This window comes from Pempheris klunzingeri, chromosome 7 (genome assembly GCF_042242105.1).
Source record: "Pempheris klunzingeri isolate RE-2024b chromosome 7, fPemKlu1.hap1, whole genome shotgun sequence".
Lineage (NCBI taxonomy): Eukaryota > Metazoa > Chordata > Actinopteri > Acropomatiformes > Pempheridae > Pempheris > Pempheris klunzingeri.
In genome coordinates this window covers 20,847,322-20,871,653 of record NC_092018.1, presented here as the reverse complement: position 1 = coordinate 20,871,653, position 24,332 = coordinate 20,847,322, and the positions used below count along the sequence as shown (strand labels likewise).

Genomic DNA, 24,332 nt, shown 5'->3' with positions numbered 1-24,332 from the left:
AATCCTGTGGTTCAAGTATTTAGGGTGTTGCCATGTTGGTTTTTGAACCAGAAGTGACATTTATTCTGTGAAGGATTAGGGTTAGGGTTTGGCATGACACACCTCTGACAAGTTAGTCACAAGATAGGTCTATTTTCCTCTAAATGGGACCATAATTTACTAAATCAACATCATGCTGTATCGAAGAACACTTGAAACTAGTGTTTGACATCATAAACCCATTAGGAAAGTGTCAACTGAAGTAATAAATCAAGCGAGAAGTAGGGTCATTTCCTCATAGACTTCCATACATTCTTACTTCTGTTTGCAACCAGCAAAAAGGCCTGCTGGCCATTCTTCAGCATTTAAGGCACTTCAGCATTGGCTCCATGTTTCAGAACCAGAAACTACATCCACATCTTTTATACAATTTACAGTGCCATCCCATGAATTGAACATTGTCTCTCTGTAGAGTGCATCCCACCTGCCATCTGTTCTGAGGCTTTAGAAAATCTAGCCCGTGACAGGAGGAATATCCCACAGAGGTCACAGGTCCTCTCAGAGAGAGAGCCTTCCTATTGACTGTTTTACAAATGCAGATATGCATCCATGCCCCCACAGATGCCAGTGAAAGCCTGGTACAGTGATGGAAAGTCTTTACATTTGCAAGGGAGGAAATATTAACTTTATAATCACACAGGCTTCATAAAAATGATAATGTCTTTGAAAGAAAGGCAGATGATTTGTATAACAATTAATATTAAAGCTAAATTAAGTTATTTATGGCTTTTCCAGTAGGGATTTCTCATGGCACTCAATCTCAATCAATCAATCAATCTTTATTTATATAGCACCAATTCACAACAGCGTTATCTCAAGACGCTTTCCATGAAGAGCAGGTCTAGACCAAACTCTTTAATAAGAGAGAGAGACCCAACGATTCAGGAATTCAAAATTAAGAATTCAAGAATTCCCACATGAGCAGCGTCAGACATTAAATTGAGCAACAGTGGCAACAATCTGTTGCTTGTTACACGGTGATAATGGGACCATTGAAAACACAGATTGTGGTCAATAAGATTTGAGCTCGTAACATGATGTTCAGAAATAACTGCATTTCTGTCACTGTAATAATCTAATTTGTATTTAGTGAAGTCAGTTGCCTACTGGATGATATTGGCTGTTATTGGCTCATTGGATTTGCCTTGAGTCTGTGTGTGTGTGTGTGTGTGTGTGTGTGTGTGTGTGTGTGTGTGTGACACTGACAGATTTCTCTTTTTCCTAGTATCTTAGTGTAATGGTATGCTCGTGGTGGCGGGGTGGTCCAGAGGGATTTCCAAAGGCCCTGCACCAGTCTGGGTGCGGCCCTGGCTTATTCTGACACACAGAGCAGCAGAAGTAGGCGGGGGAGGGGTGGGGGGGCCTGGACCGCTGTCCCTGCTTCCCGCCCCCGGGAGATCCATTCATCCACCCGGATAAACACCCCATCGCTCCCGATGACTCTGTTACAACATGTGAAAGGCAGCCAGTGAGTGTTTCGACGAGTTGCTGTAGTTCTTTGGGGGACTGAACGGGTGACGACTATCAAACTACAGAGGGAGCTCACACACTCACCGCAGCGGTAGATACGATGAGCAGCGTCTGCCGCACTGTTCAGGGTAAATCCACTCATTTCACTATGGGGGGAGGAGGGTGATGGACCACCGAGGACTTCTTGTAAATCTGGTCTTCTTGGTTGTGTTTAATTTAAGCACCCGTGAAATCAAAGCACAGCTGACAGCATGCATGTGTGCGTCCTCCTTCTCTCCCTGCAGTGCTGCTACTGTGCGGGTTCCTCAGGGCGCAGCAGCTGCTGCTGCCCGGGTCCTGCAACTTCGAGCTGGGCACCTGTGGCTACACATCAGACCCAGAGTATGGCAGCTGGAGCATGAATGAAGAAGGTACAGAGTCATCATGACAAATAACTATGCTTTGGAATATTATTCGTATTGCCATTTAAATACACCACAGTGAAGTCCGTGTATTGCTGTCAGTGAGTGGTGCAGGACCAGGCAATGCTAGATTTGGCCAGTCCAGCATGAAGACTACATGAGGGAACAGTGGAAGGTAGGGTTTTAGAGGCAGGTGTCAGAATAAAGGTACAGTACAGTAGCACATGTTTTATCATGCCAGTTTGCCCGTTTAATGTTCATTTGTCTGCTTTTTTGACCTGTTGTTATTTCTTTAACATTCCCCTGCGCATCAATCTCAAATTGAGAGTTACTAACAAGTTCATGCCGTCAAGAGAATTGTTGAGTTGAGAATTGTTGACTTTCTAATCCATAATCTTCCAGGATCCACCATCCAGGATGAATTTTACAGAGTAGAATCCTCATGTAGAATGAGATTATAATCCAAGGGAGTATCCAAAATACTGTATTCCACAGAAAAGCAATCCAAAATATTCCAAATGAACGGCCAAATACAGTGTAGCAGGCCAAACTAACTGTAAGGCAACTTGCATGCTTCACTAACTGCTGACTAATCTGCTTTTTACATCTGACTTCATGGTTATGACACTGGGAGGTGCACTTTCCCACTAAAGGCCTAGTAATACATCCACAGTATCAGTATCAGCAATATCAGTATCAGCAACAGCAAACTGGTTACAATTTGTCAATCATAAATCAACAATAATAATATCTTAAGAGGACGTAGGTGTTACACTTACATACAGTTCATTGTTTTAATACCCATACACTTGTTTAATACTCAACAGATTTCTACAAAGTTCTCAATTCACACAGTGATGAAGGCCTCCTCTCCTCTCCTCTCCTCTCCTCCTTTTGTGATTCTCTTATTGCCTTTTCTCTCCTGTCCTCTCCTTTCCTCTCCACACATAACACCAAGAGTCTCCTGGCTTCGGACGCCTCACCAAGCTGTTATTTCTCAGATCCACCCTGAGCACAGCTGCTATGCTCTCTCTCCTTCTATCTCTCATATACACACACATAAACACCCGCTGGCAACTCAAGCACTTGTTTTCACTGATGACGCTCTAAAATGCCAGAAAAGCTTGGTTGCTGTTAAGTTAACTATTGCCTAATCTCGGCTGTCTATAATGAGATGATTTAATTGTGGTTTAATTTCACAACAGAGGTAAACAATGTGGAGGTGTAGAGCAAACGCTACCGTTACCTGGTTGGCTCTCAGGGAAATTTGGATGCACTCGATTTATGTTTGTTAACTGCGGTGGCTATTACAAGGGAAGTAAAAAGAGGGAGGCTTGTGCGATCTTGCAGAATTAGAACTTGAATACAGGGCATTATAACCCATTTTTAAGTGACAATCTATGCCACAGGCCAAACTAAAAAGAAATAGAATATAAAATTAGAAAAAGAAAAAAAAATTGGTTTGCAAAAAGGGCCCGTATCTAGTCAGAGGTGGTGCATGAGCACCACCTGGGGTCTGTGCACGCACCTGTTGAAAGTGGTGATAAGTAACCACAAATCAGCATGAGAGATATTTAAACCAGATCACTGGTTCGTGAACTTTTGATGTGTATCGATCGACGTCATCAGGGTCGTAACTGTTTTTGAGGACACAGGTCATGTACTGATTTTCTGGCCAAGGTGCAAGATCCGACGATGCTGCGTCCCTAACTTAAACATGCTGTTTTTTATCTGTAACTCTAAAAATAGCACTCACAATAGTTCAAATTAGCTCCAGGAATACCCAATCACATCAAGTCGCCTGTTAAACCTTTAAAAGACAGTTTGCAAATTGTACAGAGTGTACAATGTGTATAAACGTAGTTTAGTACTACACAACAGTCTGACTAGCTGCCAGTAATATTACTTTAATAATATATTAACAAATATATTACTTTAATAATATCATTAATATATTTTTCAATAGTTGAATAACAAAATTGCATTAAGTTAGTTACATCAGGGCATGTACGCGTGCATGTGATTAATGCAGTTGTCTGGCATTACAGCCATCTGTAATGATCCTACAAAATTAGGCTTGACCTCCTAGATAAAATTATGCAGTTTAGCTTAATTTGAAAATATTGGGTATGCTGCAAATGATCACTCAACATGGAATCCAAGTGGGCCATGTTCAGTCATGGTGGCAACTGAAGACCCTGCTGGAGAACACCAACGGTATAAGAACCATTCAGCTTGGTTGGCCCAGGGCTCTCTCGAGGCAGCAGTCCAGCATTGGGAAGCCAGAAGAGCTGCTGCTTTGGCAGTCCCACAAGCAAAAATGTGGGTGTGGGAGGAGTTCAGGGAAACAATTCAGAAGGATTTTCAGTGGTCCTCAAGAGGACAAAGTATTGTATACCCTTCAGCAGTTCAGGGAGGGAGTGCAAGGCTTGGTGCACTCTGTGTTCAGTAGGGGGAGAACTGCTGCCTCAGACTGGGAATATTGAGGAACTTCTGAACCCGCCAGTGGGCTGGGGTAGGGTAAGGGTTAGGGTCAAATGAAGCTACATGGTTGTTATAAGGGCGATGGAAGAGGTTAAGAAGAGGCCTTTGGTGGCAGGGTACTAGGTGTGGATGATATTAGCCCTAAGATGCTGCAGGCTCTGGACATTGTTGGGCTGACACACATTTTTAGTGTTGCATGGAGGTCAGCGACAGTACCTGTGGAGTGGCAGACTTTGGTGCTGGTTCACATTTTCAAAAAGGTGGAGGATGTGCTCCAAGTATTTGGGTATCACACTGCTTAGTTTATTCCAGGGAAAGAAGGTTCCAGTTGATTGTTGAATCTTAGGTTTAGGAGGAGCAATGTGGATTCGGCCCTGATAATTGAACAGTTGACCAGCTCTTAATCCTCACAGGGTTGTTGTAGGGGTTATGGGAGTTTGCCCATCCAGTCTATGTGTATTTTGTGGATTTGGAGAAGGCCGTATCCCTCTGGGTATCCTTTGGGGTGTACTGCAGGAGGATGGGGTGCAGGGGCCGTTACTACAAGCCATCCGGCCCCTGTATAACCAAACTGAGAGTTGTGTCCATATTCTTGGCACCATTAAGTGGGTGTTAGACTCCACCAAGGCTGTCCCTTGTCACAGATTCTGTCTGTGATATTGATGGACAGAATCTTAAGGTGCAACTGAGGTGAGGAGTGTGTCCAGTTTGGGAACCTCAGAATTGTATATCTGCTTTTTGTAGAGGATATGGTCCTGTTGGTTTCTTCACCTCTAGCATCCACCACTGGGGTGATTTGCAGTTGAGTGTTAAGCTGTTGAGATGAGAATCAGCACCTCCAAGTCTGAGGCCATTGCTTCTCTAAATTGTGACTCTAAATCGGTTGTGAATGTGAATGGTTGTCTGTCTGTCTGCCCCACCTCTCGCCCAATTTCAGCTGTGATTAGCTCCAGCCTCCCCGCGACCCTTAAGGATAAGCGGTATAATGGATGGATGGACATTTTTGATGGCAGGTACAGGATCTACTCCTTCCTCCAATATGGGATACTTGAGAGATATCAATCAATTTTAAATCAATGTTAAGTCGCTGTCAATGAAGCTCAGCAAGCCCTGCCCAGATTTTTGTCTCGAAGTCGTTCAAAGGGCATAACGTGTACCTTATTTTGTAGGCTTTTAGTATGAAACATCTACATGGAGTGTGTTATAAGAGTAGTTGAAGAGAGCCTGAGAAATAAGACTTCCATTGCCAGTTGCTGCTTCACTGTAATTGCTGTGCAGTCTTATCTTTATTATTAGCAGCTTAGCCATTATATCAATACCAGCTTTTGTGCAAGCAAAATCATTTAAATTAGTGCAGTTACATTTAACACTACAGGTGTAGCCTTTAATAAGTGTCTGTTTTTAGTAGGGTGTTGTGTGCTGCCACTGCCACTCTTTAAATAGGTCAAACTTACTGGCATGTCAAACCAAAATATTGCATGGTAGCTGTGTTTCCACAGGCACAGGAACTGTCAGGCAGGAATTAGGTGGGCTCTGCTTAGCTTTCTTTCATTTCTGGATTAAGAGATAAAAGTAGTGATACAAATAGGTGAACCCAGGGAGAACCTTATTTATGAGCACATTTGGTGCTGGGAGAGAATTCAGTTCGCACAAGCTGTTGTGCTCATGGTCGTTTTTTTATTTGTAACACAGCTCCACTACAATTATAGATCATTTCATATTGGATACATCAGAGGGGCGAGGCAGACAAACACAGGAGCGGTAAACGTAACAAAATTGTAACAAAAAAGAACTTAACAAACTTGACAAGACGAGTGTACTATTTACAGTACTGTTAGCAGCCAGAGTTAAACTGTACACTGGACACAAAGCATGAGTATGGGGGACTGGTTACTTACTGTATCTTCGTCATGGATGAAATGAAACCATGCGTATGAGGGTAATTCATAATGAGGAAGGCTGAGAAAGTAACATGTTGTCAAAAGGAATGCAAAAATAGTAACTGAGCATATGAACGGTCAGTAAGCGAACATGCAAATGTAATCAAATCTACCCAAACCAATCATAAATCATGAATTATATTTCGTTGCTACCTTTTTATCAAAGTATTAAGACTTATTGGATTTGTGAATACTAGTAAAGTGGGACACTTTCTGATCATTTACCCTAAATTTTATGTTTGATCTAGCCCCTCATATATTATTATGCTACCTACCTTAAGAGCTCTACTTTACTATTATTATTTTATTATTATAATTATTTACGCTACTGAGAATCTGGGCCACCTCTATTAGCAAGGAGGAGGAGAATTTTGTACTGAAAACAGGTCTTTTTCAGAATATAGCACACTGTTGCCCATCAAGTTGGAATAATTGTTCAATACCCCCAATTATGTTAAAGCCTGAATACACAGTCTGCAAAGGTTCATTGTGGTTTAAGTTTCACTGTGATATGTTTGGAAGAGTTTGATCAAGAGAAGAAGAGAAGATATACACTTTATTTATCAAGATTCAATCACATTGTCACAATCATTTCATGAGAAGAGGTAAAAAACATTTGATTCCAACTTTATGGGCAACAGTGTCTTGACTTCTGAAATGTGATTATAAGGTAGTTTAAGTTGACTTGACTTGACTTCTAATGTATGAAATTACAGAGGATTACTGATAAAAGACATGTTAAATACATTGATTTACAGTGTTAAATGTGGTGAATTTGGATCTTCTGCATTATCTAAGTGTGCCACCACAATCCACGCGTCAAGCCAGACATTCAGACCAACTCCTCCTTTTGTCTAGTTTTCCACCAGTTGCTTTGTTGTGTGCATCAAGCCACAGCGTCCCAAAGCAGCTCCCTCTGTTTATAATAATCTGTCAGCACAGTTTATGTTCTCGCTGTTAAAATAAGTGGCGGTACTGTAAATTGTGTGTGCCATCTCTCTTCGAAGCCTTCGGCTCTCGGAGAGTACTCTCTGTAGCAAGTAAGCTGCGTATTCCCTTTGACACTGAAAACAGAGCTAAACAGAAATTTCAGTGAAAACCCAGAGTGGTGTGCACTAAACCACTAACCAGACTGAGATGGAATGAGCTCCAGCCACCAACTTGGCCTTGTAGATGGTGATAGACTACACCCACTGTGGCAATAAATAGGTTATAAAAAGAAGACTGGACCACAGTAGTGTTTTCTGTTTGGTTGCCATGGCAATGTGGGCTTGAGCAGAGGAAGCTCCATCAAAAAAAGAACCCAAAGCAGAGTTTGCGGTTAAAACCGGGATGGATGTCCTAGGTGATTATATTCACAACACAGACGTCAGAGACAAAGACTTCAGGCTGTGCTTAAATAGAATAAACAGAAAGACGGGGATGGATGGAGTGAGGTGGAGAGCTGTCAGTGCCTTACTTCTGTCCCACAGACCACCAGTGAACACTTCTTATCCCCGTCTCTGGACTGTTTAGAGCTTGTCCCAGCCAGTTTCTGACTCCAAATGTGTTGACAACTTAAAGTGAAAAGTTCTGCTAATATTAGTGATGCTTAAGTCTGTAGAATGCTCAGTGAACACACTCTCCCCTCCCGTCCCTCTCCCCCTCCCCCTCCACCTCCCAGTCACAGCTGAACAAAAGAGTCACGTGCAGGGACAATGACCCATATTGTGTTGCTAAAAATGCTGTATTCATTGATGATACATGTTCGGTTTGCTGTGGAGCCCTTTTCTGTACGTCAGCTGCATTGTGTCATCATTATTATAAATTGTCCACCAGATTAATGACAAGCTTTTTTGTACACAGCAAAATGTAGAAACTTGTAAAGCTGAGTTAAGTGTGGGTTGTAAAACCCACCCCATACATTAGTGACTCAAATTATTGACTCAAACTGGCAATCTCTAACAGTTGACTGAAAATTCAGATTTTGTTAGAGGGGCAGATACGAGGCAAGTGGAGAATGGTGGATGAGCAGGTGGATGGATCAGTCAGGTGATGGGGAGGAAAAAGGTGCTACTGCAGGTCAGGGGGGAGTGGCAGTGAGTTAGTAATACTGCAGAAAATGAGGAAAATGACCAAAATCAGACTGGTACTGTAATACTTGTTGTATAAAAGCCCTGTAGGATATTGTCCAGACATTAAATAGAAACATTTATCAGTGTAGTCAGTGGTGAGGGTGCGTGCACAGTGAGCCACACTGAACACACACAACAGAGTCTCCAGTGGGGTGAGGCTCACTAAAAACTACAGCGAGCAGCTGTTCTAGGAAATCCCTGAGCCCTGTTTAAAAAGATAGAAAACAGAACTACACATTGTTGACTTGTGTCTTTTTATGAAGTTTTATCCCAATTACATTGACAAGCCAATTACACCCTGGCAAGCGTAATTATGTTCATAGGCAGCATATTTTGTCTAACTCCTGTGTCGGCAAAAAAAGAACTGTGGTTAAGGTTAAAATAATGCTGTACTCACCACAAACGGATATTGTGTTGGTGGAAAACATATGAAATACATTGACTGTGAACATTTTCCATGCATATATATGCAGTATGAAAATGAACTAGGTGACTGTTGAAAGTTGTTTCAGTTGTCTAATCAAATTAACATTAAATCTGCATCTGTTTTTGTCACAGTAATACATTATTGACCGTTGCATAAGTTGCTGAAGTGCAGACTGATTTTAGAGGTGCGCACCGCATTAGCTCATGATATTAATTCAACACTGGAAACTATTGGTCTTGTTGTTGGACTGAGTACCGTGATGGATTGCATAACTCATGCACTGTTCAAAAGGCTAATGTATAAAACACAGCTGCGTGGTTTCCACAACGGTTATCTGTGCAAAACCAGTGGTGTGTCTCTTCAAGAGCCGTTAACATTTTTTTTCTCAGGCTCAGTTAAGTGATGCCAGAAGCAGTGGCTGATAACCTGCGTAAGACTGAAAGGGAGGTTCAGTCAGGTCAGTCTCTTGATCAGTGTTTCTGCAGCCGTGATTCTTTCTTCTTCTTCTGATTCTTATGCCTTGTACGTCTTTTATGGATACATTTTGAACAGTGTCTGCTCCATTCTATTTGCTCGTCCATGACTGTTTGAGCAAATCACTGCTCAAAGACTTCTGCTTATAAGATTCTCTATGAACTTCATTTGACCAAATAAGGGATCACAGATACAACTGTAACCCCCCCCCCCCTCCCCTCCCTAACCTGATGTAGAACTAAGAGCACTCAAACAAGCTTTCTATAAACACTGTTTATATCCATTAAATTGCCTCTCTGCTCTGACAGACCTGGATGAATGGCTACCCCCACAATAAGGGATGAGTGAAACTCTATCTCAGGGTACCAGTCATTACTAATGCTCTTCAGAAAATACATTGTATCTATTTAAAATCTTGTGGTCAGCAAGTAATATTCATACCCACAGCTGTGGGTGTATCTCTAGTGTACACGTACTTGGCACGTCACCTTTTCGTTTCAGTGCCTTTCATCAGCCTTTTTGTTGTTGTTCTGGTGTTCTGGTCCTAGTGGTACACTCAGTCAGCACTTTAATGATAGTACACTGCAGAGTAACGCTAAGGTTATGAGTCTCAAGCCTCATCTAGAGCAGTCTTTAACATTTACCATGGGAATTGATAAGAAGATCTCTCATAGCTGTGTATCACTGACTCTGCCCGGGGATTCGTGAACTAAACAAGCATGTGCACACGGCCGGGAAACAGAAATGTCGCTGTGCTTTATCTCTGGGCATATTTTTGAAATCTCAGTTGAAACATGGTAGCTGTGGTTTGCGCTGTCACCTCAGCCCATGAAGGCTCAGGGCTTTACTGTTTACAGTTTTACTGTTTACTCTGAACATCTTTGACTTCTGCTGCAAATGGTCTCAGAGGCTGTGGGCTGGAGTCTGCTGAGGTCTTACTGAACTCGTACTAGACTTACAATTAGATTTATGTAACCTCTGACAAAGTGAAATACATCTTTCAACTGTAACTTAGAAAATGATTGATTGCACCCATTTTGACATCGTACAGCAATTTGCACAAATCACCATAATTTTTTACTTTAACTTTTAGTTTAGTAGTTGTGTTTTGAACTTTGCTTTTGTACTGTTCTTTGTTCAGTCTAGTCATTTCTGTATTGCTGCTGAGACACAAGAATTTCATTCTGGGGATAAATAAAGTATCTGTCTGTCTGTCGAGGCCGATTCTTTCTGATGAGGCTGATTTTGATTGATACACACAGCTGAATTATGAATATCATTCTGAGCACCTTTAGTTATCTTTAGCTGATAGATGGCAATTGGACTAACAGATATATCATATTTATTGTACATGAAGTGCATGATGGGCAGCACGGTGGTGTTCCAGGTTCGAATCCACTTTTGAACCTGGGGTCTTTCTGTGTGGGGTTTGTATGTTCTCTCTGTGCTTGTGTGGGTTCTCTCCGGGTACTCCAGCTTCCTCCCACAGTCCAAAGACACGCAGGTTAATTGGTGACTCTAAATTGCCCGTAGGTGTGAACGTGAGTGGTTGTCTGTGTGTTGGCCCTGTGATTGGCTGGCGACCAGTCCAGGGTGTACCCCGCCTCTTGCCCAAAGTCAGCTGGGATTGGCCCCCCCCCACCCCCCCACGACCCTGACGGAAGCGGATGGATGAAGTGAATGATATCTCTTCATTTTGTTGTCACAGGGCGTCTGATAACAGTGGACTCAGCCTTCTTACACAACCAGGAACAGGCGGTTCTTGTCAGTCCAGTTCTGGACCAGCAGGACTGGAGCTGTGTGAGGTTGGTATACCAGATCACTGGGCAGGGTTCCCTGCAGCTCCACCTCAGACCAGACAGTGATAACTTTGACTACCAGCTCTGGACTGCCAACAAAGCCTCTGACAGCTGGCTTATTGCTAGTGTGGACCTACGCAACACCACAATCCCCTACCAGGTAGGACTCACTGTGGAGATCCAACTGTTTTTGTTTGTTTAAGATATAGTCACTTTTCATTCTGACCTTATATGTCTTGTTATTTCCATGTGTATGACAATTACATCCTAAAAACTGTTTTCAGCAAAGAAGTGATTAGGGAAGGCCTAACTGGCACCTGTTTCCTCTCAATTTAATCACATCATACCAGTTTCAAAATCTTGGACTGGCTCCCTCCAAGTTGCTTGTTGGTCATTGAGGACTGTGTGTATTTATGATGGTTTCAGTGGTTAAATCATCAGTTAGTGAAGCTGAGTTTTAATAGAATACGCAATTAGCATATTTCAGAAGCAGATGAAAGAAAATCACAAGTGAGCATCACAGATGAACATGTGCTTATGCACACTGTGGTGGTAAATCATTAGTCACACAATCACATGGACAGTGTGCCATGAATAATACCACATGGTGATATGATGGTGATGTGATATGACATGATGCTGATGAAATGTGACTTGAAAACAAGACATGTATTTAATGTGATATGACATGATTTAGGCATCTTGGTGTGACATGGTGTAAAGTTGCTGGCTGCCTTCTATCCCAGTTTATTGATTAGTCTATTTTTTACTCCACAGATTTTGCTTGAAGGTCGACCTGAACGTGGCTCAGGGAACAGTGTTGCCATCTTTGAAATTCACATTGTCCCTGGTTACTGCATAGGTCAGAGTCAACTTTATGAGTGAAACTGTATTTATTCATTCAAAATGTGTAAGACTGAGTAAGTAATAATGGGTGTTTTCGCTGTTCCTGTTATCAGAGTGTAATTTTGAGGAGCATCATCTGTGTGGCTACAGTAACAGCTGGAACCCAAATGTCAACTGGTACGTTGGAGGGAGTCTTGCTAGAGAGCCTGAGTCTAGCCTGCTTGTAAACCACTCCAACAATAACCAGAGAGGTATATGCATGCATACACACAGCTGAAAACATCCAGATCTATAAAGATACAGAGACCCAGGCTCTGCAGTTTGACAGTTAGTTTACAAGGAGTGATGGTTCTTGAAGCAGAATCTGTAATCAGGACGGTGTGCAGGCCAATGAAATGAGCTGCTGTAATGTTTGGTTTGAATGAAACCTGCAGGTTGGAACCTCTGTGGTCAGGGTTATCCATCTCTGCTTTATTTGCTTAGAAATAACAACATGCTGTAGTCAATGCTCATTGCAACCTGTAAAGAAAACATCTGTTTAAATCCCCAAACACTAACAAAGATGAGTGTCCATCACCTTATGTGTCAGCGTAACAGTTCATTAGTGAATGTCTTTTTCATTTGCACAATTTTATGACAGCATAAAGCGTAAGGCCATGCATATCCTAAAAATGTGACTGTGATGTCAGCCCATAACTGTGTACCCTCAGCTCATCTATATCTCCCACTGCTCCAGGCCACTACATGTATGTGGACTCGGTGTACGCCAAGCACTTCCAGGAAGTGGCCAAGCTGACCTCACCAATGACTACAGTGCCTATGGCCGGCTGCTTGTCCTTCTACTACTACCGAGACCAGGAGAGGGGAAACATCTTTTCAGTTTTCACCCGAGACCAGCTGGGCCACTATGAGGAGATCTGGAGGCCAGAGGTGTATACTACAGCTGGCTGGACTCAGGTCAGCGTGGACATCAAGGCCCCACACCCCCTGGAGGTCAGTACTGGAGCTAGCATGCACCATTACAGTACGTAGGTCAGCTTTATTTGATGATTTGATTGAAATGAACAAAAATACACATCATTTTAAAAACCTAAATCCTCTATTGTGGGAATGGCTGCATGAAGTTTCTTTGAAGGTTCATTTCAGCCTCTAACAAATTGGGTCAAACAAATTTGTAGCTTTGTCGATCATTCCGATCCAAGTTCATATCTGATATCAGGAAACACACTAGAATCACTAAAAGTCAAGACACACAAGCAGTCAGGCTGACAGAGAGGTTGTGAACAAGCTAACAGGCATCAAACTGAAAGTGAGCACAGTTTAAATGTTACTCATCTCTAATTGCACAGGAAAGCTATGTGCACACAACACAAAAAGTCAAAGCAGGTGTGCTGTTATCAAATTTTCTCAATTTGGCCAATTAATGTAGCCAAAAATACTGTTTGATGAGGAATTATCTGATCACAATGTTTATGTAACTTTCTGAAATACTACTATTAGAGTTGAAACATAGCAAAATGACTCCACACCATGTTTGACTTGGATTTTATCAAACCTAACAAACACCAGAAAGTGAACTGCGTACTGCAGCTTTGAGGGCAAATGGATGGAACAGTTGACTTTGAAAGAATGCAGCATTGTTTTTATGTGTCTTCTCCGCAAGCTGAGCCGGAGGTGACCCATAAGGAATGTAAGACGTGTGATCTTGAGGTGGCCACATTTTGTGCTGGAATCTCAAGAAGGACAATCACATCCAACACCAAAGTTACGATCTCACCCGCATACACAACCTCTTGTGCTCACGTGGCCAAGTTCTATACTTAGGTTGGGTGATGACACGCAAGTCAGCTCCACTTCTTGGTGAAGACGATGAGATGTGGTTGAAAGCCTTATTTTCAGATTATTTTGTTACACATTTAGTGTGGGTAAGACAAACGGACTGGTAGAAGTCCTGGAGGGTTAATGACCAAACCAGCAACAGGTACTGTGTGTGGCAGAATGAGCAGGCTGATTGGTTGACAGACAATATAGTGGGAGTTTCAGTGGGTACTGTGTGCAGGAGAAGCAGCAGGAAGGTGGGGATGAAGAGGAGCTAGAAGCTCCAGCAGTGTTCATAAAAGTGTGTGGGTGGGAAATGACAACAACAGTAGTGTCAGTTCACTACTCACAGACATGTTGTATAAAAAGCCAGAGATGACCACAACCTGGCAAAGCAGTGAGAAGCAGTAAGTGTAAGTGTTACTCAAGGATATTAAATATTCTTAAGTAATATAGAAACATGTATACACATGTATTCTGCATTTGTCTGTGTTCTATGATTAGTAACAACTGTTTTTCTTTTCTTTACATCTAAATTCAAAATCCATCCAAACTGAGTCCACCAGTTTCATTTATAGATCAGAACTATTAATGTCATATAGTCTGTGAGTCAGGTGACTGCTGTGAGTAGTTTCCAGCAAATATTTCAGTGCACCACAGTACACTTTACATACATGCATTCAATGTTTACATATTAAAAGACTTGAAGAGCTTTGTCAAATCTGAAATAACCCCGATAATGTCATCAAGGTGATCTAAACTTGGGCTCAGACATTATAAATTTGCACCAGAAACTGTCTCAAAAGGGGCCATTGGAGATTGAAAGATGTAGGCAGTGAGGGAGTGTCTAACAAAAGATTCCATCCAGTTGCATCTTGGGAGATGATCCAGTGTAGCTGGAGTTTCACCTACATGGACAAGGGACTAAAAGATATTCTCAGCCTCTGCTGCACAGATTGGCACCTTTCTTTTGTAATCACTCTCTTGTGGGTCCCCTAATGTGTGAAAACACAATATCCCAGCATATGTGCTTCATCCATCTATATCCATTCTGTCCAAGCATGGTGCTTAAAGTGTGTTCCTAGCTGCTGCACACGTCTTGCAGTCATCAGCAGAGAGCATTGTCCTGACCCTTGGCAGCCAGATAAATATAAATGCATATCTTTATGTATTGTGGCTGTCTGTGTTGGCCTTGTGACTGTGGAGGAGTCTGTCTGACAGCTGCAACTCAAGAACTCTACCACTACTCTACCTAATGACTCTCCTGCCCTTGTTCCTGCATAGTCTGCTACAGATGGAGACACATATGCAGGTGCAGACTCTAAAGAAGAGTCATAAAAATGTTCTGTAGCAAACATGTGTAACAAATCAGGGGAGACATGAAAAGTCTTTACTGGGTTCTTAATGTACAAACTATCAATCTAACAAGATATATTTGTACAATTCATAAAAACAAACTGATTTTGTTTCCACATGAATGAGATCAAATAAAATGATGATGATTTGCACGTCATTTTCCAAGTTTGATTATAGTTGAGTAAAGTTCCTAATAACAGTTGTCAGTATAGCTCAGCCCCTCCAACAGCTCAGGACACTGATGCAAATCATAACTCAAATCATTGATCGTTGTGAGTTGAAAACTGCACTTTGTCAAATCATGATTTCACCCCTAGTTGTAGGGTAACCCCTTTGCATGAAGCACTCTGTGACAGTTCTGTAAGTACTGTGAATGAGCTGCTTTTTACTCTCAGTTTTCTGCTTATTTGGAAAGATCACAGGTGCTAACCTCTGCTCAGTGTCTTTGTAATGAACTTATTTCAGTCTTTCTGTGTCTCTCTTAGTCTTGTGTGCCTTTCCTGATGTAAGCTTTTTTGGTTCCTGTCATTTCATTTTTTTCACCTTATGCTGTGGAAAGATCACATTTTCCGAGTATCATGAAAGAAAGAAAAAACATGTGGTCCTTCTCTTTCTAATTGCTGTGTTGTGTGCAGCTGACTAGACAGACGCACTCACACCGCCCCTCCTCTGTAGGTTTCCACTGCGCTTTTAAATGTGTTTTCGTCCACATTACTCCACGCTTTCCTTTCTTTCTGCCTGCGCGGCTGTCGCTGTGGAAAGAGACTTGCGTAATGTTACTAACTGGGTCAGTTCCTCTGTCCAACTGAGCCAAGAGTCGTACAGAAGTTTTCCATCATGAAGCACTCTGCTGACTAACCCATGTTCCTGAATTGACTTCACACTGATGTCACTGTCTGGCTTCTACAGCTGTCTCATCAGGAAAATTGTCTTAAACATTTCACAGAGCATGTTCTCAGGATTAATAGGTCATAGTCATACATTGCTCGTTACCCATCTGTTACTGGTCGGTGTTTATGTGTGTGTTACCAGGTGGTGTTTGAGGTGGCTTTTAACAGTGCTAGAGGTGGATACGTGGCCGTAGATGACATCTCCTTTTCCCCTGAGTTCTGCCACACTGATACAGGTGAGAGGGGACGTCTATGATTTAGGAGGGGAAAAAGTGAACCACAAACACAGACTGTTCTATTCTCAATCTCAGTTTGGCTGACTGCTAAATGTGCTGGACTCAAAGTCAGAAGTCTTACTTGTGGCCACAAGAGGCTGCAATTTTATTTGTATTATAAGTGTTGCACTGGAAGAGAATAGAATAGAATAGAATAGCCCTTATACTAACCATTTTGGTATTAGTATTATGTTAAGGAAATTAAGAAAACCATCATTGGAATGGTTTTATGATATTCTTTGATGGTGTCACATACTCAAAAATAATGATATGCAATGATTGATATATGATGTGGACTGTTTGCCGTTTATTATTTGGGACGTCAAATGTGAGAAGTGATTGCTGAAATAAAAAGTCTTTTCTTCTGGCGGCTCCAAGCACTGGTACTGTAACTGCCTTAATCCTGAATCCTGCTGTTTTTTCTTTTAATCAGTGGAATTTCCCTGAATGAAATGTCTGGGCTAATTCATGTTCATTTTGAAAGAACAATGGTCAGTGGCCAACATTTGACCGACCAATGGTGCAACATCATGAGTCAGTCAGCTCAGTTAGGGGCAGATTTTGCAGTTCACAGGCCAAGCTTTCAGGCACATCTGCTGGTGTACTGGTGTGAAGGTAGGTTTGTTTTTCACGTTGTGCTGTTGAAAGATAACAGAAGAACATATGGTGCTTATCTTTCTAATTGTTGTGTGGTGTGTAGCTGAGTAGAGAGACACCATACACTCATTCCTGGGATGGCAATTTTGCATGTTGTCCTCGTGTTTGAGTAAACACCTGTGTCACTTCTGTAAAAGTCATGATGCCTCTCTGTGTAGGTCTGACCTGTAACATTTCATCAGCACTCCCCACAAGGCAAAATGCTGAGATGAATGTTGTCACATGAATGTAAAGATTACAGCAGCACAGATTCTTCTCAGATCAGTCTATGAAGGGATTTTATTGTGACTCAAAAGAGGAAAACAAAAGCTCTTCAGCTCATCAAGATCATGTTGGGCCCCACCAAAATGGTGGTGAAGTTCAGCACCTATGAGCTAAATGCACCCCTGGAGCCAGCTTTCAGGTCACCATTGTTCAAAATGTGGACCATGACCCCACAACGTCAGGTCAATATAGTATATCCCCCCCCCCTGCTATTCCTCTCTTCTGACCAGGGCTCTGCCCCAGCACCGGCTGGGGTCCAGCTCCAGCTCCAGCCTTAGTGTGGCCTGCACCAAGCACACCTACTTTTTCATGGTAGCGACACACTAAACCTCCCTGAAATAAGTTTATTCAGTGCCAGCAGGTATGACGCAAAGTCCGCCAGCTGGTCTTCCTCGTTAACAGGAGCACACTAGCAAGTGTCTAACTAACAAGGGAAAAAGGACCCTAACCGATCTGAATACAGCAAGGACAAAGACCAGCTCTGATTGCAGCACCACAACCCTTCTTTCACCCTGGCTCATCAGCAGATTTACCAGCTAAAACAGCAGCACACCAAAGGGTGTCTCTCTTTTCCCTTCAAGGACTGGTAATAAACTCTAGCTGGGCATATAGAACATAATGCAACTGTATACATGGCAAAGCAACCTCCACTGAGAGACTAAGTGAGCAGGCATGTGTTTGAGCCTTCCCCTCCTTTGCATATTCACACGTGCGCATACACACACACACACACACACACACACACACACACACACACACACACACACACACACACACTTTTCTTTAGTTAGACACACTTAGTTAGATCGTTTGTTACATAATAAATGTACCACACATGCTGTCTTTTTTTATGTTGTGTAAGATAACCAGATAATTGTTGATTATTTATGGTGGCCAAAGTGGCTCAGAAATGGTGCAACACCAACACTCTCTAAATGTTCAGCTTCACTCCAACTGCTTACAGACTGAATATTTAGCACTTAGCATTTGCATTTCGCATTTAGCATTTAGAACTCTATTGCAGCATGTGAGAAAGTATTAATTAAATGAAAGTAGTCATTATTTTGACGGTGGTTGATCAGACTCTGGCACCCAGCGTACTCATCATGGTCATATCAATCAAAATCATTTTTTAAATCCTTCAACCTGCAACAGATCATCTCTTCATCCCTCATAGAATTATTTTCCAACCAGAAATGACACTACTCCCACTGCCAGGTATGCCACATATAATGCAAGTATTGCAGTTTTATCTGTATGGTCTGCATTTGTCGAGTCTTTTTGGACTACTCAAAGCCCTTTACATCACATCCTCATTCACCCATTCACATATCATTCATTCGGGAGGAATGTAATTTGGAGGAGAGTATTCTTTCACACACATTCACTCACTGAAGCTGCTTCAGGAGCAAGTTGGGGTTCAGTGTCTTGCCCAAGGACACTTGCATGCTGACTTATAGGAGCTGGGGATCAAACCAGCGACCTTCCGATTGATGGATGACCCACTCTACCTGTTTTTGTCCTGCAATCAATGTTCCATTTCTAAACAGTATGATGCCAATGTAGTGTTAGAAAACATACAAATAGACAAGTCATGAGCCAATGAAATATCCTCACCATTTTCACAACATATGTATAGCATGTAAATTTTTTTAAAAAGTGATGACGTGTTGTCATATTGGTGAAGAAGCTCCTGATTTTGCATGTGTTCAGTCTGTGTCTTTGTAGTATCTTAAGTTGCACTGTCTTCAGCCTTTTTGGTCTTACTAGAGAGGCTTATATTATTTGTCACCATTTAACCTGAGGGTGGTGCTTAAATAAAAGCCATGGAGTATACAAAGTGGGTAGTATGCATCCTCTGGTGAATTTAAATTAAATTCTGGTATGCTTATTGGTATGAATATTTTACTGTCAGAACACATGGCTTTTTTTTAAACATTAAAGTCAAGGTCCATGTACCTCTTCATGCCTTCTTCCATGATGTTAAATCCGTGGATGATACCACAATACTCCTTTACTCCAGCATCTAAACCCTGTAGATGCTGTGTTTTGTGTTCCAGAGCCGACCATTGACCCCTCTATAGCCAACTGTGACTTTGAGAATGGGCTGTGTCTGTACTATCAGGAGAGGGCAGAGAGCAAGGTGTGGAGCAGAGTTTCAGTCAAGGCTAATGCCTACAGGATAGGAGACCACACCACAGGAACAGGTGAGTCACGCTGCACCTCAGACTCACACACCTAATACTACAACACTGAGACGCCATTAAGTCATGCACACAGGACAAAAACTGTAAAGGACGGCACAATAAAGTCCTTTGCAGTTCATGATGTAAAGCTAGTAACGATGAAGGAGTCTAGGTGACCAGGCGACATAATGAAGATATGGCAGATATTGGAGTCACTGAAAGCTCCAATAGTTCCACTTTATTAAAATTCGGCACAGGTGGAGTATGAAGACGGTGGTTACTTTTGTTGTTCTTGTAGCACTGTTGCAGAGGAACTCATCCCCATTGGGTGGAGAACAGAGGAAACAGAAGCAGAACATTTGATAATGGATACACATTACATTACATTTTGTTAAGTACATTTTCCTGAGGCACTTTTTTTAATGAATCGTTTTCTCTTCTAAATTTGAATATTTGTTCTATGGTGTATTTAAGTTCTGTGTGTGTAGCATGAAGGGACTGCAACTATATATTTCATTGTGCAACCTCGTGTTGTAAAATAACAAATAAAGTACAGGGAAGTGAGAAATGCATGGAAATTTGGGGAAAATGACCATTTTAGTTTAGCACTCAGAGTTGTCTAACAAAATAAAGCTGAGGCACAGTGTTGTACTGAAATATGAATGCATCGTAGTCGAACTAAGCTCTCTTGTTCTTAATTATGATATTGTGATGAGATTTGTCTTATCTTTCTCAGGCCGTTTCCTCCTGGCAAACACGCGTTTCATTTCAGTGCCGGGTTATATGGGTCGGCTTCATGGTCCCTTTTTACCAGGGAACCACAAATACTGCCTGAGGTTCTACTACCTGCTTCACGGATTTAGGAAAGTAGACAATGCTCTGGTTGTCTACATTTATGATGAGAACAATGTGGCTCAGGAGAAGGTGTGGAGCGTGCCTGACATTCCCAGGGCTGTATGGGCCGAAGTGGAGATCACCTACATGAAGCCCATGATTTCTAAGGTATGAAGCACTCGATAGGAGGTGTATGTGGAGATAGATGTTCATGAAAGAATGGAAAGACAGGAGGGGTGGATGAGAGGTGAATAGAGGGAATGATGACTGGACTAGAATTCTAACTGGATTGGTTGAATAGCAGTATTCAGTCTTTTTCTCTGTTTCCCAGGTAGTGTTTGTCAGCATATGTACTAACTTCTGGGATTGTGGCCTGGTAGCCATTGATGACATCACTGTCAACCTGGGCGACTGTCAAATGACAGCAGGTAAAAGACCCATTTACGTCTGATATAAGCCAGGGGCCTCCTTGTTGAAGTTCCAGAAACATTATTTTCTTCTTAGGTCAATACAAAACAAGAAATGAAATAACAAATTACAATTAAATAATTCTGTTAATGAGTTGGGACGAATTGGAGTAAGGGAAGCCTGGTGTTTGGAGTCTCCAAGATTCAGCAACCAGGATCTGGAACAGGAAGGTGTATATAATGGAACTGGCAAATTATTAAGGTGATCAATCAAAGCAAACTATTGGCTGACCAGTAAAAATGTCAGGGAACACCCAGGGTAACTAGAACGTTAACAGCTCACTGTGGCTGTTCAGGACTGTTCACTTACTCGGTGAATTAATTAAAACTGGCCAGTTATACCCAAAGTGACCACAGATTTTGATGAATGATCACAGTCAGTGTTGCAAATACATTGTGTTTCCTGTGACTGCTTAAAGCCACCACACGGTCTGCCAGTTTAAGTCTTTTAAAGTGAAGCAGCGGCAGTCAGAAATACATTTAGTGATTTTCCAGGCTACAGGCTTTAGATTACATATTCTGTCTAGTTTAGTGCACTTAGCCTCAACTCCAACTACAGCAAATGAATCAGAAAAGCAAACACATTCCATCCAACAGCAGCTTCTTTCCTCAGGCTGTCAGACTCCTTCTCGTCCTCCACACTCCACCATTGTCTTTCTGTGTTGAGCATTTGCATTTTTTGTGCAACCTTGTGTTGCAGAATGACGAATAGACGAGCCTTGTAACCTTATAATAGTATTATAATTTGATAAGAGATGGACAATTCATGGAGATGAATGTTAGTGAGTGAATGTAAGAATCAAGATCACTATAGTAAGGTGTCTTCCCTGAACACTGGCCTGTGCCTGCTGGGCTCTCCTTCACCCACAGAATGATCCTGGGATTTTCAGGAAAATTGTAGCACACACTGAGCCATTTTCTTGGTGAATTTAGCTTAGAGTGCTTTTGCTCTTGTGTGTTTGCTCCGCAGGCTCCCTCCCAGGCCAGTGTAACTTTGAAAGTGGAGACTGTGGCTACATCCAGGATAAAAAAGAAGATAAAGCTGACTGGCTGCGAGTCCGAGGACACACCCCCACCTCCTATACGGGACCCAGGGGAGACCACACTACTGGGGTGGGTAAGTCATTTCCTCTTTTATTGCTTTATCCATTCATTCAGAGCTCAATCTAAAAAGACATGATGACTGGAATGAACCCTGTGTGTGATGTGAAATGTAAACCATTAATGCATCATCCTGCTGTTGAAGATTTTAATGTCTGGAATTTGGACTTTAACAATAATTTATTGGTGTGAATGCTGCAGGACACACGTGGTGTGTTCAGGGGCAGCAGGAAATCCCACCACTCAAATCATGGAAACTTAAACTGTGCATTGGAATTGCAAAAGGCAGCAGTGCGGTGTGGCGTGGGCTATTCAGCAGGCAGCATTCACTTTCTACTTCATATTATTCTGCTCAAGATGTCCAAATATTGGAGTTGTTGGCTGTTCATATGCACTCTGTTGTTGTTGTTGTTTTTTATCCTTTTACAGCTGCAATAACAAGTCTTTATTACATACATTTCCATTCTTAAAAGTGTGTTATTTATGGTTCGTCCAGGTTACTTCATGTACATAGAGGCGTCACTCATGCGTCCGGGTCACAAAGCTCGGCTGTTGACCTCCGACCTGTGGGGCTCCTCGTCCCCTCAGTGTTTGATCTTTTACTACCACATGTATGGATCTGGCACCGGCATACTGAGCGTGCTTCTGCGCCACAGCAGCAGAGATCGGGACGCGCTGCTGTGGAGACGCCGCGGTGAGCAGAGTGTCAGCTGGATGAGGGCAATGGTGGACTACCACTGTGACGTCCGACACCAGGTATGTCAACGTGTAGTTAGAGGTGTCACAGCTCCTTACATAAAGCTAGCAGGAAAACAGCAATGAATACCAACAGCATGGAGCTTCTTTAGTCTCTACTCAACATCAGATGAATCTAATGCAGACCAAAATATACATATATATATATATATATATATATACACACACACACACACACACATACATACATACACACCTCTGTAGTGATGTACGTTGATATGATGATGAGTATATTAGGGTGGGTGTTGGGACAAATGCAGTGGTTACTGGTGACTGGCTGAGTATATCTACGTTTCTTTTTGTTGGGGGGCTTGTTTTGGGGTGATTTTTTGTCATGTTTGCTAATTTAATGGTCTGCCTCCTTTAGAATTTGACTCGGTAAATAATTAAAACTGTAAAGCATCCCTGTGTTTTTAATACTATGTCAGAATCACAGTGTGTTCTGTGGCTGGTGGACATCACGCTCACTCTCACATAGTTTATGGCCAACATAGTCACATAGTTTGTGTTTCCGGCAGATTATATTTGAAGCTATCAGAGGCCCATCACTTCGAAGTGACATCGCTATTGATGACATCCAATTTAAAAGGGGACCATGTGAAGGTTAGTATAATTTGCCTTCTATAAATCTTGCCTGTTACTGTAAACAGCTGTTATGTCTCACAGTGACCTCTTCATCACACTTTGTAAAGATTATATAATGAACGATATGAACATTTAAGCTGAACTAATGTTGTCTCGTCCTCCTCTACAGATCCTGGTGACATCACTCCATACTCAGGCTCCTCAGAGTATTTCAATGAAATTGAGAACTAAGTCTTTCTGTTTAAATGCTTCGTTCTTTTCTCAGAGTTGGGCTGGGTGGCTTACAGAATTGTGAATGTGAACAATCCACCAAGACAATTTACACAATTTGTAAAGCGATGCTTACTTTGCCAAGCAGGACCTTCACTTCACTGTACTGCTGTCTTTCTTCACTTCCCAGTCCAGCCATTTCAAATTTTTGTGCTTTAATTCCTTTGATCACAGTGCAAGATAATAGAATTGTATTACACACTGGGAAATGATTTCTCCTTGTGACAACATTATCCAATCACGTCAGTCACACGTTCTCATGGCACTCAATTACACAACCACAATGCAGTGTTAAAGGCCTATTGACACTATGCACAAAAAGTTGTACAACTATTTGCCATAAATGCTGCAGGCCAATGTCATTTTCATTCAGAGCTCAGGTATAGGGAACTAATTTACAAATGCACATTTAATGGTAAATGGTCTGTGTTTGTATAGCACCTATGTAGTCGTTTTGGCTACTCTGTAAAAGTGCTTTTACATCACATCCTCATTCACACATCATTCATACGGGAGGAATCTAAGTTGGAGGCGAGTGTTCTTTCACACATATTCACACGCTGAAGCTATGCCTCAGCGGTGTCGTGCCCAAAGACACCGTGGTTGATCTGCCGATTGATGGACGGCAACAGCTGCCCTGACGTCGCAAATGCTTCTATGGGCAGGTTGACTTGTGAAAAGACACCCAGCATTGTGAGATGTCTGTGATGACATCCTCTGAGGCTAAATATGCTTTTCCTTTAAAGCCTGATCGATGTACATCTTAACCGTGGAACTGTTAGAGAGGTAGTACATTACAATTTTACAGTTTGTGAGCTCACATTTTTTGTTTAGAAATCACATATTATTATTATTATTACATATTTGGTACAGTTGTGG

At 42.0% G+C, this 24,332-nt stretch overlaps 1 protein-coding gene across 1 annotated transcript; it reads left to right on the top strand.

The window, feature by feature from the left end:
* The first annotated feature begins 1,563 nt into the window (after window positions 1–1,563).
* Window positions 1,564–23,843, top strand: mamdc2a (MAM domain containing 2a). The gene is made up of 14 exons (XM_070834385.1): window positions 1,564–1,637; window positions 1,794–1,919; window positions 11,058–11,308; window positions 11,926–12,010; window positions 12,108–12,245; window positions 12,731–12,987; window positions 16,201–16,294; window positions 19,315–19,461; window positions 20,177–20,442; window positions 20,606–20,702; window positions 21,712–21,858; window positions 22,339–22,598; window positions 23,117–23,201; window positions 23,353–23,843. Exons 1-14 carry the CDS (start codon window positions 1,610–1,612, stop codon window positions 23,412–23,414), a joined length of 2,043 nt encoding a protein of 680 aa, XP_070690486.1. The 5' UTR covers window positions 1,564–1,609; the 3' UTR covers window positions 23,415–23,843.
* The last annotated feature ends 489 nt before the right edge of the window (window positions 23,844–24,332 follow it).

Coding starts and splice junctions, on each gene's coding strand:
- mamdc2a (XM_070834385.1), top strand. CDS start 1,610: ATGAGCAGCGTCTGCCGCACTGTTCAGG. Junction 12,011..12,107: donor TGTCCCTGGTTACTGCATAG/GTCAGAGTCAAC, acceptor TCCTGTTATCAG/AGTGTAATTTTGAGGAGCAT. Junction 19,462..20,176: donor AGACCACACCACAGGAACAG/GTGAGTCACGCT, acceptor TATCTTTCTCAG/GCCGTTTCCTCCTGGCAAAC.